At 41.4% G+C, this 15,311-nt stretch overlaps 1 protein-coding gene across 3 annotated transcripts; it reads right to left on the bottom strand.

The window, feature by feature from the left end:
* Positions 1-2,105: 2,105 nt before the first annotated feature.
* LOC133613390 (uncharacterized) lies at positions 2,106-11,834 on the bottom strand. Of its 3 annotated transcripts, none has more exons than XM_061970906.2 (4): positions 11,407-11,834; positions 7,971-8,354; positions 3,677-4,873; positions 2,106-3,629 (listed from the first exon to the last, which is right to left on the bottom strand). In XM_061970906.2, exons 1-3 carry the CDS (start codon positions 11,510-11,512, stop codon positions 3,693-3,695), a joined length of 1,671 nt encoding a protein of 556 aa, XP_061826890.2. In that variant the 5' UTR covers positions 11,513-11,834; the 3' UTR covers positions 2,106-3,629; positions 3,677-3,692. The 3 variants fall into 3 exon arrangements, with proteins under 3 accessions (XP_061826890.2, XP_061826891.2, XP_061826889.2); XM_061970907.2 differs by having other exon boundaries at positions 2,106-4,694; positions 4,758-4,873; XM_061970905.2 differs by having other exon boundaries at positions 2,106-4,873.
* Positions 11,835-15,311: the final 3,477 nt, after the last annotated feature.

Genomic DNA, 15,311 nt, shown 5'->3' with positions numbered 1-15,311 from the left:
GTATACATATACATATACATTCATACACATATGTATATATACATATATATTTATACACATGTGTATATATATTTATACATATATATATACACATTTATATACACACATATATACACACACACACACACACACATATACAGTGTATATATATATATACACACACACACATATATATATATAAATATATATACACATGTGTTTATATACACACATGTATATATACACATTATATATATACACACATGTATATTTATATATACGTATATACACACATATATATACACACACATATATGCATTTATATACACATTTTTTAAATATATATACACACATATATGCATATATATACACACACATATACATACACATGTATATATACGTACATACACATAGACACACATATATATATTATATATATGTATATTATATATATATATATGTGCGTGTCTATGTCTATATGTATACATGTGTATATATATATATATATATATATATATATATATATATATATATATATATATATAAGCCGGGTACTCCGGTACTGCGATGAGGTGGCGACTTGTCCAGGGTGTACCCCGCCTTCCGCCCGATTGTAGCTGAGATAGGCTCCAGCGCCCCCCGCGACCCCAAAGGGAATAAGCGGTAGAAAATGGATGGATGGATGGGTACTCCGGCTTCCTCCCACCTCCAAAGACATGCACCTGGGGAAGGTGCAACACTAAATTGGCCCTAGTGTGTGAATGTGAGTGTGACTGTTGTCTATCTATCTGTGTTGGCCCTGCGATGAGGTGGAGACTTGTCCAGGGTGTACCCCGCCTTCCGCCCGATTGTAGCTGAGATAGGCTCCAGCGCCCCCCGCGACCCCGAAGGGAATAAGCGGTAGAAAATGGATGGATGGATGGATATATATATATATATATATATATATATATATATATATATATATATATATATATATATATATATATATATATATATATATATATATATAAATACACACACATATATATATATATATATATAGTGGTAGTGATCAGCTGGTTCTCTGTGGCCAATGGGTTCCGGGGCTGGATTGCTGCCCCACCGGCCTGTGTATGGATTTGTTTGTTTATACATGTGTGTGTGTGTGTGTGTGTGTGTGTGTGTGTGTGTGTGTGTGTGTGTGTGTGTGTGTGTGTGTGTGTGTGTGTGTGCTACTGCAGCCAGGCTGCGTGTCTGGGGCCCTTGGGTCCCAACGTCTACCCCTTCTGGATGGTCATCTTGGTTGGGGCCTGCTGGGTCTTGTCCCCGCGTCTATCATGGCAGCTATGTGCACTGCAAAGTATTCTGCAGTGCTGCAAGTCGGCCAGCTGCTGGGGTAGTGACCTTGTGTGTCTGTGAACTGCTTTTTTCCCTCTCTCTTTCCTCAGGGGGAGGATCCGTCAGAGCAGTTGCTGGATGTTCCATCTGCATCGTTGGGGTCCCTGCAGGTGGGGTGGGTGGTTCCCGAGGCCTTGTGCTGTACGGTCCTGCGGCGGCTGATTTGGCTTGGACGGGCCCCGCCATGCTCTCCCGGGGGGGTTGGGCTGGTGGGGCGGTGGCGGTCTTCCCGTCCAGCTGCGGGGAGTCTCGGGCGTCCCGCCTTTCTGCCCGCGTGGGGTTTGGTCTCTCGCTGGCTTGGGGGCTGGCTGTCCCCTGCTTCTCCCGTGCCTTGTCCTTTGCTGGGCACATCTGTGTATGGCCCTCTGCTGGCCCTGCCGGGCAGCATAATAGGCCTGTCTGGGGTTCCTGTTCCTGTCAGGCCTGGCTGTTCCTTGTTTTCCTGGGCACTGCACCTACTGTTTTGGGATGGGCTCTCTGGGTGGCCTTTTTTCTATTTTTTAGCTTTCTCAGTTGGTATAGTGTCCAAACATGAGGTCTGCTTTCTTCTTCTTCTACTTTTCTGGCAGGTTGCAGCCATAACTTAAAATAGTGCATACCGCCACCTACTGCACCGGAGTGTGCAGCATGTAAGTTATATCTAGCAGCCCCTGGTGGCAGTCTAGTGAATTTCAATGTGTTTGGAAACGAGAAGACAATGTCTTCAAATACATAACAAAACAATGCAGAGGGGTCCCTGTTAAATGTATACCACATTTAATATTCTAATTTCTATTTTTACACTTATTTTTCACACTATTACACTCCACTGAGACACACACTAAACAGGACATTGTTGACAAAAAAAAGTAATTAAAAAAAAAAAAAAGGTTGTTACTTAGTAAATTTCACTCATTTGAAAATGTCAAACAAGAAGGGATGAACAAATATATGTATTTGCTGAAAGTGAAAATATTATGACAGTTATCTTTAAAGGGAAACTGCACTTTTTTTGGAATTTTGCCGAGCACTCACAATCCTTATGTAGGACAAGAACACTTAGTTTTTCTTTATTTATGCATTCTAATTTGCAATTTGCAGCAAGTACGAGGGGGCTTACACTGCAGCTGTATTGCACCTATAGCACTCAAAAAAACATCCAAAAACTGCCAACAATACTGCGTCTATATGTCATGACCGAATATTAAACAAGTATTCGCGATATTGTTGTTAGCGCGAACGGCGAAGAGCTACTTTTAGTGGTGCCTTGATCACAGTCAGCTAACTAGCTTATGCAGCTATTGACGTACTGAGCTGCTGCATCGCCTTTGAGTTGGTGAAAGTTAATTCTAGATTATAAATCATGCCTATAGTAAAAGGTTGTTGCCATAAACCAAGAAGTTGGTCAACTTAGACACGGAGATCGCAAGAAAGACACAAAAAGATGCTTTAAAAAAAAACTTTTTTACCTGCGTGAGGACTATGATTAATTCTTCATCTAAACATGAAGATATAAACATCCCATCAGTCGGTATCCCGCTGAGAGCAGACATTGTACAGTGAGTGATTATTTTATTATGTTCGTAGTTGGTACTTCATCTTTAGCACTTAGCAATGCTGCTACTTGCTCGATCTGTTTATCACTTATAAAACTTGTATTTCATCCTTTGTATACTTATGCTCCAAAATATAAGGTTTTGGATCATAATTCGTCCCAAAAGAGTCATTGTTGGTGCTCATGAAGTCTGCCATCATCAGTAGTCTTGTTATTGTTGAAGGAAATAGCAAAATGTTGCGGTGCGTTCTGTGAAATTAAATACACCGCCGTATGCTTAAAATGAGCAAAATACCTCAAATGTACATGTTATTATGAATGTGCCTGTTACTACATTACGTGTGTACTTACGGCGAGAATATAAAATGCTGAAGGAGGTTTTTAGAGCACTTTTAGGCGGAATAGAGCGAATCCTATTGGCTCCATTGTCAGCTGACACTTGCTAGCGTTTATTTACAAACTGGAATGCATAAAAGAAGAGAAAAACATATGTGCTTCTCACACATAGAGATTGCAAAATTCCCCCAAAAAGTGCAGTTCCCTTTTAAAGTATCTTGTGAATCATATTTAAAAACATTGAATTCAACATTAGAAACAATTTATTGATTTATTTTTTAACCAGAACCTGAAAGAAGCTTGATGGTGCCTTGTTATTTTTTACATAAGGTGGGGGTGGCTGAGACCCCACTGACTTGTAATCCGGATCTGGAAACACAGTCCAGACTTTAAAGAAGCCCTGCAATAGACCATTAGTGACTCTGCAGGACTCCAATCAAAGAAGACTTCCAAAAAGGAAAAGTCATTTTCCTGTGTGAGCTCTCATGTGTATTTGCATATTGCGCTTGTTTGTGTATCTTTTATCGCACACTGAACAACTGAAAGGTTTTTCTCCTGTGTGTGTACTCATGTGTACTTTCATGTAACGTTTTTCGGAGAATTTTTTTTCGCAAACTGAACAGCTGAAAGGTTTTTCTTCCGTGTGCGTTCTAATGTGTCTTTGCATTTTACATTTATCCGTGTATCTTTTACCACACACTGGACAACTGAGAGGTTTTTCTATTATGTGCGTTGTCATGTGTATTTTAAGATAACGTTTTTCGGAGAATATTTTACCGCAAACTGAACAACTGAAAGGTTTGTCTCCTGTGTGTGTTCTCATATGTGACAGCATCGTTCCCCTTTGAGCAAACCTTTTGCCGCAGTTCGAGCAAATGAAAGGTTTTTCGCCGGTGTGTGTTCGCATGTGTCGAGTCAAATCAGCGTTTTTAACAAAGCATTTCGCACAAACTGAACAACTAAAGGGTTTTTCTCCTGTATGTGTTAACATGTGTATTTGCATATAACGTTTTTGGGAGAATATCTTATCGCACACTGAACAACTGAAATGTTTTTCTATTGTATGGGTTCTAATGTGTCTTTTCATATAACGTTTTTGGGAGAATATTTTACCGCAAACGGAACAACTGAAATGTTTTTCTAATGTATGGGTTCTAATGTGTCTTTCCATATAACGTTTTTGGGAGAATATTGTATTGCAAACTGAACAACTGAAAGTTTTTTCCTGTGTGTGAGTTTTCATGTGTGATTCCATATTTACATTAACGTGTGACGTTGAGTCATCGCTATCTGAGAGTGGAGCTAAGAGGTTGTGTGCTTGTGATCCTCCACAGTGGTCTCCATCACCTTCTGTTGTCATGTGTTGTGGTGAGCTGCTGCTTGGAGGCTCCACCTCTCTCCTCTCCTCACTTGGACTGTGATGAAGCCGTGAGGACTCAAGTGGTTTGTCTTCATGGTCTTCAGTCTTCACAGAGACAACAGTCAGTGGAAAGTTGGTGAGATCAACCTCCTTCTGAGTGATACCGACTTTCTCCTCTTCCTCTTTAATGTGAAGGAGCTGTGGATCCTCCTGCTTCAAAGGGGAGCTCACCTCCAGCAACAGAGAGAAAGGTTCTTCTTGATGACCAATCAGCTGCTGGATGTCTGGAGGACAAATAAGAATTTTTGTGAAATATGATGATGGTTAAACTTTTTTTTTTTATTTACAAGGTGATGTTTCAAAAGCAATGTATAAATACATTTTAGTAAATTATATGTTGGTTCTTGTGATTTAAGAACAAGTTGTCCTCATGCTGAACAGCAGGTTGCTGCTTAGATGGGACACAAACTAGCTTTTATTTTTCGTACTGGTGATCAAGGGTGATGGGTCAAATGCAGAGAATAATTTCGCCACACCTCGTGTGTGTGTGTGACAATAATTGGTACTTTAACTTTTTTGTCCAGTCCCAAAAGGACGGCGGAAAAGATCATCAGGACTCCTCTTCCTCCTATCCAGGAGATCTTAAAAAGCCGCTGCCTGACCAGGGCTCAGAATATCTGCAAAGATTCCTCCCACACCCACCAAGGACTGTTTTCACTGCTGGACTCTAGAAAGAGGTTCAGCAGCCTCCGAAGCATGAACCTCCAGGTTCTGTAAAAGCTTCTTCCCTCAAGCCGTAAGACTCTTGAACGCATCATAATTAAATTATCCCCTCAACTCAACTCCCCCAAAATGGATTAACTCGCTGGAATAAAAAAGACAATACAACATACATCCATAAACATGGACGCATGTAAAAAAGTGCAATACATTTATCTGTACAGTAATCTATTTATTTATTTATATATTATCTATATATTTTTTTTTTATATATGCACCTTATTGCTTTTTTTACCCTGCACTACCATGAGCTTATGTAACGAAACTTCGTTCTTATCTGTGCTGTAAAGTTCAAATTAGAATGACAATAAAAAGGAAGTCTAAGTCTAAGTTTAAAAATACTGTGACTTGTAGATACACCACTGAGACAAAGTCTAAGCTCATGGTGTTTTAGAAGCTGCATCAATTTCCTCAGACTTTTTGTCCAGTTTTGTCCAGAGGATTATTTGTAATTTGTAACTTTTTCAGAATGTGCTTGTTCTATTTTTGGCCAAAGTAAAACAAAGAAAACAACTTGGAGTTGTCTTTGTTTTGAAGTTATCATGCCATGATTTTACCATTCCGGCCCACTTGGGAATAGATTTTCCTCCACGAGGCCCCTGAACTAAAATGACTTTGACAACCATGCTCTCTAGGCTCTCCTAAGAGACCTTGTCCTTGGATGAATTAGGCCATTTCCAGCTTTAGCAGAAGCTGTGGGAAAGTGCAACGTTTGTGGAAAGCCACAAATTTAGAGGTGCTTAGACTACATTTTTAAGAAATGATAAGTTTTAAGCTAGGTCTTGAGCTAATTTTTTATGGTTACACCTAAAACTCATGGATTCGGACACTCGGCACCATCTAATAAGTACGCCGGCTTCCACCGCCCCCCGGCCAGAGGTTCAGCGCACGGATAGCAGGCCCATTTTCTGGTTACAATTACCATCTACATTTTATGTTATCTATGCACTTTAAAGGGGAACATTATCACCAGACCGATGTAAGCGTCAATATATACCTTGATGTTGCAGAAAAAAGACCATATATTTTTTTAACCGATTTCCGAACTCGAAATGGGTGAATTTTGGCGAATTAAACACCTTTCTATTATTCGCCCTCGGAGTGATGACGTCACAATGCGACATCACATCGGGAAGCAATCCGCCATTTTCTCAAACACATTACAAACACAGAGTCAAATCAGCTCTGTTATTTTCCGTTTTTTCGACTGTTTTCCGTACCTTGGAGACATCATGCCTCGTCGGTGTGTTGTCGAAGGGTGTAACAACACGAACAGGGACGGATTCAAGTTGCACCAGTGGCCCAAAGATGCAAAAGTGGCAAGAAATTGGACGTTTGTTCCGCACACTTTACCGACGAAAGCTATGCTACGACAGAGATGGCAAGAATGTGTGGATATCCTGCGACACTCAAAGCAGATGCATTTCCAACAATAAAGTCAAAGAAATCTGCCGCCAGACCCCCAGGAAAAGAGAGCGGATGAGGGTATGTCTACAGAATATATTAATTGATGAAAACTGGGCTGTCTGCACTCTCAAAGTGCATGTTGTTGCCAAATATATTTCATATGCTGTAAACCTAGTTCATAGTTGCTAGTTTCCTTTAATGCCAAACAAACACATACCAATCGTTGGTTAGAAGGCGATCGCCGAATTCGTCCTCGCTTTCTCCCGTGTCGCTGGCTGTCGTGTCGTTTTCATCGGTTTCGCTTGCATACGGTTCAAACCGATATGGCTCAATAGCTTCAGTTTCTTCTTCAATTTCGTTTTCGCTACCTGCCTCCACACTACAACCATCCGTTTCAATACATGCGTAATCTGTTGAATCGCTTAAGGCGCTGAAATCCGAGTCTGAATCCGAGCTAATGTCGCTATAAACTTGCTGTTCTATCCGCCATGTTTGTTTGTATCGGCATCACTATGTGACGTCACAGGAAAATGGACGGGTGTATATAACGATGGTTAAAATCAGGCACTTTGAAGCTTTTTTAGGGGTATTGCGTGATGGGTAACATTTTGAAAAAAACTTCGAAAAATAAAATAAGCCACTGGGAACTGATTTTTAATGGTTTTAACCCTTCTGAAATTGTGATAATGTTCCCCTTTAACTGTAAAAAAGGAAATAAAGCTCCACCCGCCTCTTTGAACAAGGTATGCAGCAGGCATTTTACACAGTAAAGATTACTCACAGGGGGAAAAAAAAGTATTTTCTTGTCGAGAGGACAACTTATCATGGTTTTGGACCTAATATTTCCATAATGTACACTTTTCTTTGTGAATATCCGCTCGCTATTTTCGTGCTTGATTCTCAAACTGTGGTATGTGTACCACTAGTGGTGCGCCTAAGAATCACTTGATTAAACACAGTGTTACTGTTCCAACTGTGTGTAATTTTACAGTAGCCAAAATATTAAATATACTTGTTAAATAAAACCTTTGGCTTTTTTAAACAAATTCTGAGGCCTACTACGCTACTGTATTTTAATGTTGCTCATTATGGTAGTACATGGAGAGCCAAGTGTTTTCTGAGGTGGTAAATGGTAAAAAAAACAAAAACATTTGAGAACCACTGTTTGATATGACATCTGGATGTTGTGCTTACTTGGAGTGTGATGAAGCTGTGAGGACTCAGGTGGTTTGTCTTCATGGTCTTCAGTCTTCACAAACGTGGTGAGACCAGCCTCCTCCTGCCCTAGAAGACACTCTCCCTCCTCTTTAATGTAGGGGGAGTGTGGCTCCTCTTCCTCTTTAACATGAGGGGCCTGGAGATCCTCGATTTCCTCTTTAATGTGGGAGGGCAGTGGAGCATCCTCTTCCTCTTTAAGATGGGGGGAATGTTGATCTTCTTCTTTAAAATGATGGGGCTGTTGATCTTCCTCTTCCTCTTTCATATGAGGGTGATGTAGATCTTCCTCCTTCAAAGTGTAGTTCCCCCCCTGCGACTCAGGGAGACTTTCTTTCTGACGTCCAATCAGCTGCTGAACATCTACAAGACACAAAACCAACGCATTTTAACTCAGACTTTTCACATTTTAAATCCATCCATCCATTTTCTACCACTTATTCCCTCCGGGGTCGCGGGGGGCGCTGGAGCCTATCTCAGCTACAATCGGGCGGAAGGCGGGGTACACCCTGGACAAGTCGCTACCTCATCGCAGGGCCAACACAGATAGACAGACAACATTCACACTCACATTCACACACTAGGGCCAATTTAGTGTTGCCAATCATATTACATGAATTATGAAAATACTACATGCAAAGTTAAAAACTCAGAAGTGTCAGTCAAGTGTCAATACATGCCCTACTCGGCGGAAAACTACCGTATTTTGCGGAGTATAAGTCGCACCGGAATATAAGTCGCACCTGCCGAAAATGCATAATAAAGAAGGAAAAAAACATATATAAGTCGCACTGGAGCCCGGCCAAACTATGAAAAAAACTGCGACTTATAGTCCAAAAAATACGGTACATGGTCAAAACCATTGAGAATTTCAATTCCCAGAATGCCAAGGGAAAATGGCCGCCAAATTACTGATTGAAGGCACCTGCAAAGGAATGGAGGTTCAGTCAGACTCATTCACCAAACAAGCTGCATGCAAGGAAGGACAGCAAGCAGCCACAACTGCAAGCTCTACAAGTTTCTCCAAACACATCAGAACTTTCCTCCAGAAGGTCTTATCTTTGTCCATGTGGTGTCAGATGAAACACAAATTGAGCTGTTTGGCCACAATACCCAGCAATATGTTTGGAGGAGAAAAGGTGAGGCCTTTAATCCCAGGAACACCATGCCCAGCGTCCAGCATGGTGGTGGTAGTATTATGCTCTGGGCCTGTTTTGCTGCCAATGGAACTGGTGCTTTAAATGGGACAATGAAAAAGGAGGATTACCTCCAAATTCTTCAGGACAACCTCAAATCATCAGCCCGGAGGTTGGGTCTTGGGCGCAGTTGGGTGTTCCAACAGGACAATGACCCCAAACACACGTCAAAAGTGGTAAAGGGATGGCTAAATCAGGCTAGAATGAAGGTTTTAGAATGGCCTTCCCAAAGTCTTGACTTAAACGTGTGGACAATGCTGAAGAAACAAGTCCATGTCAGAAAACCAACACATTTAGCTGAACTGCACCAATTTTGTCAAGAGGAGTGGTCAAAAATTCAACCAGAAGCTAGTGGATGGCTACCAAAAGCGCCTTATTGCAGTGAAACTTGCCAAGGGACATGTAACCAAATATTAAAGGGGAACATTATCACCAGACCTATGTAAGCGTCAATATATACCTTGATGTTGCAGAAAAAAGACCATATATTTTTTTAACCGATTTCCGAACTCTAAATGGGTGAATTTTGGCGAATTAAACACCTTTCTATTATTCGCTCTCACGTTGTGACGTCACATCGGGAAGCAATCCGCCATTTTCTCAAACACATTACAAACACCGAGTCAAATCAGCTCTGTTATTTTCTGTTTTTTCGACTGTTTTCCGTACCTTGGAGACATCATGCCTCGTCGGTGTGTTGCCGGAGGGTGTAACAACACGAACAGGGACGGATTCAAGTTGCACCAGTGGCCCAAAGATGCGAAAGTGGCAAGAAATTGGACGTTTGTTCCACACACTTTACTGACGAAATCTATGCTACGACAGAGATGGCAAGAATGTGTGGATATCCTGCGACACTCAAAGCAGATGCATTTCCAACGATAAAGTCAAAGAAATCTGCCGCCAGACCCCCATTGAATCTGCCGGAGTGTGTGAGCAATTCAGGGACAAAGGACCTCGGTAGCACGGCAAGCAATGGCGGCAGTTTGTTCCCGCAGACGAGCGAGCTAAACCCCCTGGATGTCTTGGCTCACGCAATCCCTTATGCCACCGAAGATGATCAAGAGAAGAATATCGACCCTAGCTTCCCTGGCCTGCTGACATCAACTCCAAAACTGGACAGATCAGCTTTCAGGAAAAGAGAGCTGATGAGGGTATGTCTACAGAATATATTAATTGATGAAAATTGGGCTGTCTGCACTCTCAAAGTGCATGTTGTTGCCAAATGTATTTCATATGCTGTAAACCTAGTTCATAGTTGTTAGTTTCCTTTAATGCCAAACAAACACATACCAATCATTGGTTAGAAGGCGATCGCCGAATTCGTCCTCGCTTTCTCCCGTGTCGCTGGCTGTCGTGTCGTTATCGTCAGTTTCGCTTGCATACGGTTCAAACCGATATGGCTCAATAGCTTCAGTTTCTTCTTCAATTTCGTTTTTGCTACCTGCCTCCACACTACAACCATCCGTTTCAATACATGCGTAATCTGTTGAATCGCTTAAGCCGCTGAAATCCGAGTCTGAATCCGAGCTAATGTCGCTATAGCTTGCTGTTCTATGCGCCATGTTTGTTTGTGTTGGCATCACTATGTGACGTCACAGGAAAATGGACGGGTGTATATAACGATGGTTAAAATCAGGCACTTTGAAGCTTTTTTTAGGGATATTGCGTGATGGGTAAAATTTTGAAAAAAACATCGAAAAATAAAATAAGCCACTGGGAACTGATTTTTAATGGTTTTAACCCTTCTGAAATTGTGATAATGTTCCCCTTTAACATTGCTGTATGTATACTTTTGACCCAGCAGATTTGGTCACATTTTCAGTAGACCCATAATAAATTCATAAAAGAACCAAACTTCATGAATGTTTTTTGTGACCAACAAGTATGTGCTCCAATCACTCTATCACAAAAAAAAGTGTATATAAACTTTTGATCGCGACTGTATATGTACTTCATGTGTATATTAATGTCCTATCCATTGTGTGCTTAGTTTTACCGTAACTTATTTGTGGAGATGATGAATACACAACTTCAAGATGGATATTTTTTCATTTCTAAATTGAAAGACTGTTTTGTGTCTGCAAATAAATGTGGAATTAAATCACATATCTTGCTTTCACTAGACAAAGCTCCTCCACTTTGTGAAGTTATTGAAACCGTTCTTTCATGATGAAATATAAAGTTAGTAAACCTGTGAGAGTAAGAAGTAAACAAACCTGGAAGCTTCTGGAAAACAGCGTCCAGTAGTTGACGTTGTCGCTCCTTCTCCGCTTTTGTTCGAGATACTTCCTTCTCGTGCTCTGCTATCCCCTTTTCACACATTTTGACACAATCCCAACACTTTACACTCACACTAGGACTCTGTTAAGCGACGTGTTGATAGTTTATGATTGTCTTTTTTTAGCAGCGAGCAAGCTATGCTAACTAGCAAGCTAAGCTAAACTAGCCTGAGAAGCTTTAAAATTTCAATTAGACGAGTCGGGTTCATTCTGACACGAACAATAAATAAAGTGTAGTTTGTCACACAATAGACGAATTAGTACACACGTAAACATGACATATTAACGACCACACTGCTATGTTACGTGCGTGGTCGTGTCCAATACATGAGTTATTCTTCTTTTTTCTGTGTGGGCGTAGGAGGTCTTTCTTCTTCGTTTGCTTTCTGGCGGGTGGCAGCCATAATTTAAAAGGTGCATTCCGCCACCTACGGCACCGGAGTATGCAACATGCACTCGATGTATATCGGTTACTGGTGGCGCAACTGTTAACAGCAGTCAGAAATGTGTAACACATCTATTATTCAAATTTGTATTTAAACTTATTTTTCACAGTATTACACTTCATTGACACACATAACAGGACATTTTTGACAAAAAAAAGTAATTTAGTCCCAAAGCGTTATTACTTTCTACGTGTATCACTCAATAGCTTTTCGAATATTTCACTGATTTGAAAATGTAAAATAATAAGGGATGAAAACCTACTCAGTGGCCTTGTGGTTAGAGTGTCCGCCCTGAGATCGGTAGGTTGTGAGTTCAAACCCCGGCCGAGTCATACCAAAGACTATAAAAATGGGACCCATTACCTCCCTGCTTGGCACTCGGCATCAAGGGTTGGAATTGGGGGTTGAATCACCAAAAAATGATTCCCGGGCACAGCTACCGCTGCTGCTCACTGCTCCCCTCACCTCCCAGGGGGTGATCAAGGGTGAAGGGTCAAATGCAGAGAATAATTTCGCCACACATAATCATTGGTACTTTTTTTTTTTTTAAATAATAATAATAATAATAATAATAATAATAATAGATTTTATTTGTAAAAAGCACTTTACATTGAGTAAACAACCTCAAAGTGCTACTGTGTATTAAAAACAATAAAAATAAAAAGATAATAAAAAATAAATAAAAATAAAAACTAGAACAGCCAAATAGCTAAAACTAGTATGCATGTATCTAAAAAAAAAAAAAGGCTTTTTTAAAAAGAAGGGTTTTTAAGCCTTTTTTAAAAGCATCCGCAGTCTGTGGTGCCCTCAGGTGGTCAGGGAGAGCGTTCCACAGACCCATTGTTTGTAGCTTTGTCCTTGGAGGTTGGAGGAGGTTAGCCTGTCCGGAGCGGAGGTGTCGTGTGGAGGATTTGGGGGTGAGTAGTTCTTTGAGGTAGAGGGGCCTAGTTTATATTATTTTTAAATAGGGAGAGTAAATATTAATGACAAATATACAAAATAGGAAAAAATGTCAGATTCTAGTCAAATTATAATTTCCGCCTGTTGTCTCTGGACAGGCTAACATTTAAAACAAAAACAATAACGAACACACTAGGCACCTTTTGGTCTAAAAATAATATTTCTCATAACATGAGCATCAATGATTGCTACCTGAATATCACACATTTGAGCGGGGTTAAGGTCAGTCAGACCCGTATCTGCGGTCCCTTCCAAGATTTCTTACTGTTCCCATTGGGTTGACCTTTTTCTTATCCTGATGTGGGATCAGAGCCTAGGATGTCGTTGTGGTTTGTACAGCCCTTTGAGACATTTGTGATTAAGGGCTATATAAAAAAAACTTTTGATTGATTGATGGGAGCCGGAAGGCAAAGCTTTCAATTTACCGGTCGATCTACGTTCCCATCCTCACCTATGGTCATGAGCTTTGGGTTATGACCGAAAGGACAAGATCACGGGTACAAGCGGCCGAAATGAGTTTCCTCCGCCGGGTGGCGGGGCTCTCCCTTAGAGATAGGGTGAGAAGCTCTGTCATCCGGGGGGAGCTCAAAGTAAAGCCGCTGCTCCTCCACATCGAGAGGAGCCAGATGAGGTGGTTCGGGCATCTGGTCAGGATGCCACCCGAACGCCTCCCTAGGGAGGTGTTTAGGGCACGTCCAACCGGTAGGAGGCCACGGGGAAGACCCAGGACACGTTGGGAAGACTATGTCTCCCGGCTGGCCTGGGAACGCCTCGGGATCCCCCGGGAGGAGCTGGACGAAGTGGCTGGGGAGAGGGAAGTCTGGGCTTCCCTGCTTAGGCTGCTGCCCCCGCGACCCGACCTCGGATAAGCGGAAGAAGATGGATGGATGGAGATGATAAGGGATGAAAACCTACTCAGTGGCCTTGTGGTTGGAGTGTCCGCCCTGAGATCGGTAGGTTGTGAGTTCAAACCCTGGCCGAAGTCATACCAAAGACTATAAAAATGGGACCCATTACCTCCCTGTCATGGCGTGGACTTTGGGTGGTTTGTTTTCCCGGGATGCAATAAAGGTTGGATCGGACATGGCGTGAAGGTAAGGACATTATTTATTTTAACACTAAACTACAAAAGGGGTACAAACAAAAGGCACGCTCAAGGCGGAGATAAACTTGGCTAAGAAACAAAACTACCACAAAGGCAAAACTATGGACAATAAACAATAACTTACTTGGAATGCAGAGAACTATGGCATGGATTTCAGAGGTATCATCAGGTAACATGGGTAGCAAGGGTAACAGAAGCAATGTCGCCAGGACGACCAACTGAAAATGACAGGCTTAAATAGTAGTCTCTGATGAGCAACAGGTGCGCGAAAAGGCAGGTGAAAATCATAAGTAACCATGGTGACTAAACTCAGGAAGTGCATAACCAGGAACTAAAAGGAGTCCAAAACAAACTGATAACACAAAACATGATCCGACCACGGATCATGACACTCCCTGCTTGGCACTCAGCATCAAGGGTGGGAATTGGGGGTTAAATCACCAAAAAATGATTCCCGGGCGCGGCTACTGCTGCTGCTCCCCTCACCTCCCAGGGGGTGATCAAGGGTGATGGGTCAAATGCAGAGAATAATTTCACCACACATAGTGTGTGTGTGACAATCATTAGTACTTTTTTTTTTTTTATTAAGAAAGAGGTGGGCTAGTTTATATTTATTTTTAAATAGGGAGAGTAAATATCAATGACAAATATACAAAATAGGAAAATATGTCAGATTCTAGTCAAATTATAATTTCCGCCTGTTGTCTCTGGACAGGCTAACATTTAAAACAAAGACAAACTCACTGAGCACATTTTGGTCTAAAAATAATATTTCTCATGACATGAGCATCGATGATGGCTACCTGAATATCACACATTTGAGCGGGGTTAGGGTCAGTTAGATCCGTATCTGCGGTCCTTTCCAAGATTTCTTACTGTTCCCATTGGGTTGACTTTTTTCTTATCCTGATGTGGGATCAGAGCCTCGGATTTCGTTGTGGTTTATGCAGCCCTTTTGAGACATTTGTGATTAAGGGCTATATAAAAAAAACTTTGATTGATGGGAGTCATCTATTGTGCCCAACAAGCACCCTAAAACATCCCAAACCCGCCAATACTTTATTTGCATGTTGTAACCTGAATATTAAACAACTATTAGCAATATTTCTATTATAAGTGCTAACGCCGAGGAACTACGTTTAGCAGCGCAGTGGTCACCGAGAGCTAATTAGCTTATGTGCTGCATCACCTGAGTTGGTGAATGTTAATTCTGGATTATAAACCATAACTCTCACCTGTATAGTAAAAAGCTGTTGCCATAAACAGAGAAGTTGGTCAACTTTGACATCCAATTTAGACCCAAAGGCAGCAAAAAAGACACAAAAAGTCAC

This window comes from Nerophis lumbriciformis, linkage group LG13, assembly GCF_033978685.3.
Source record: "Nerophis lumbriciformis linkage group LG13, RoL_Nlum_v2.1, whole genome shotgun sequence".
Lineage (NCBI taxonomy): Eukaryota > Metazoa > Chordata > Actinopteri > Syngnathiformes > Syngnathidae > Nerophis > Nerophis lumbriciformis.
This window is presented reverse-complemented; position numbering and strand designations above follow the sequence as displayed.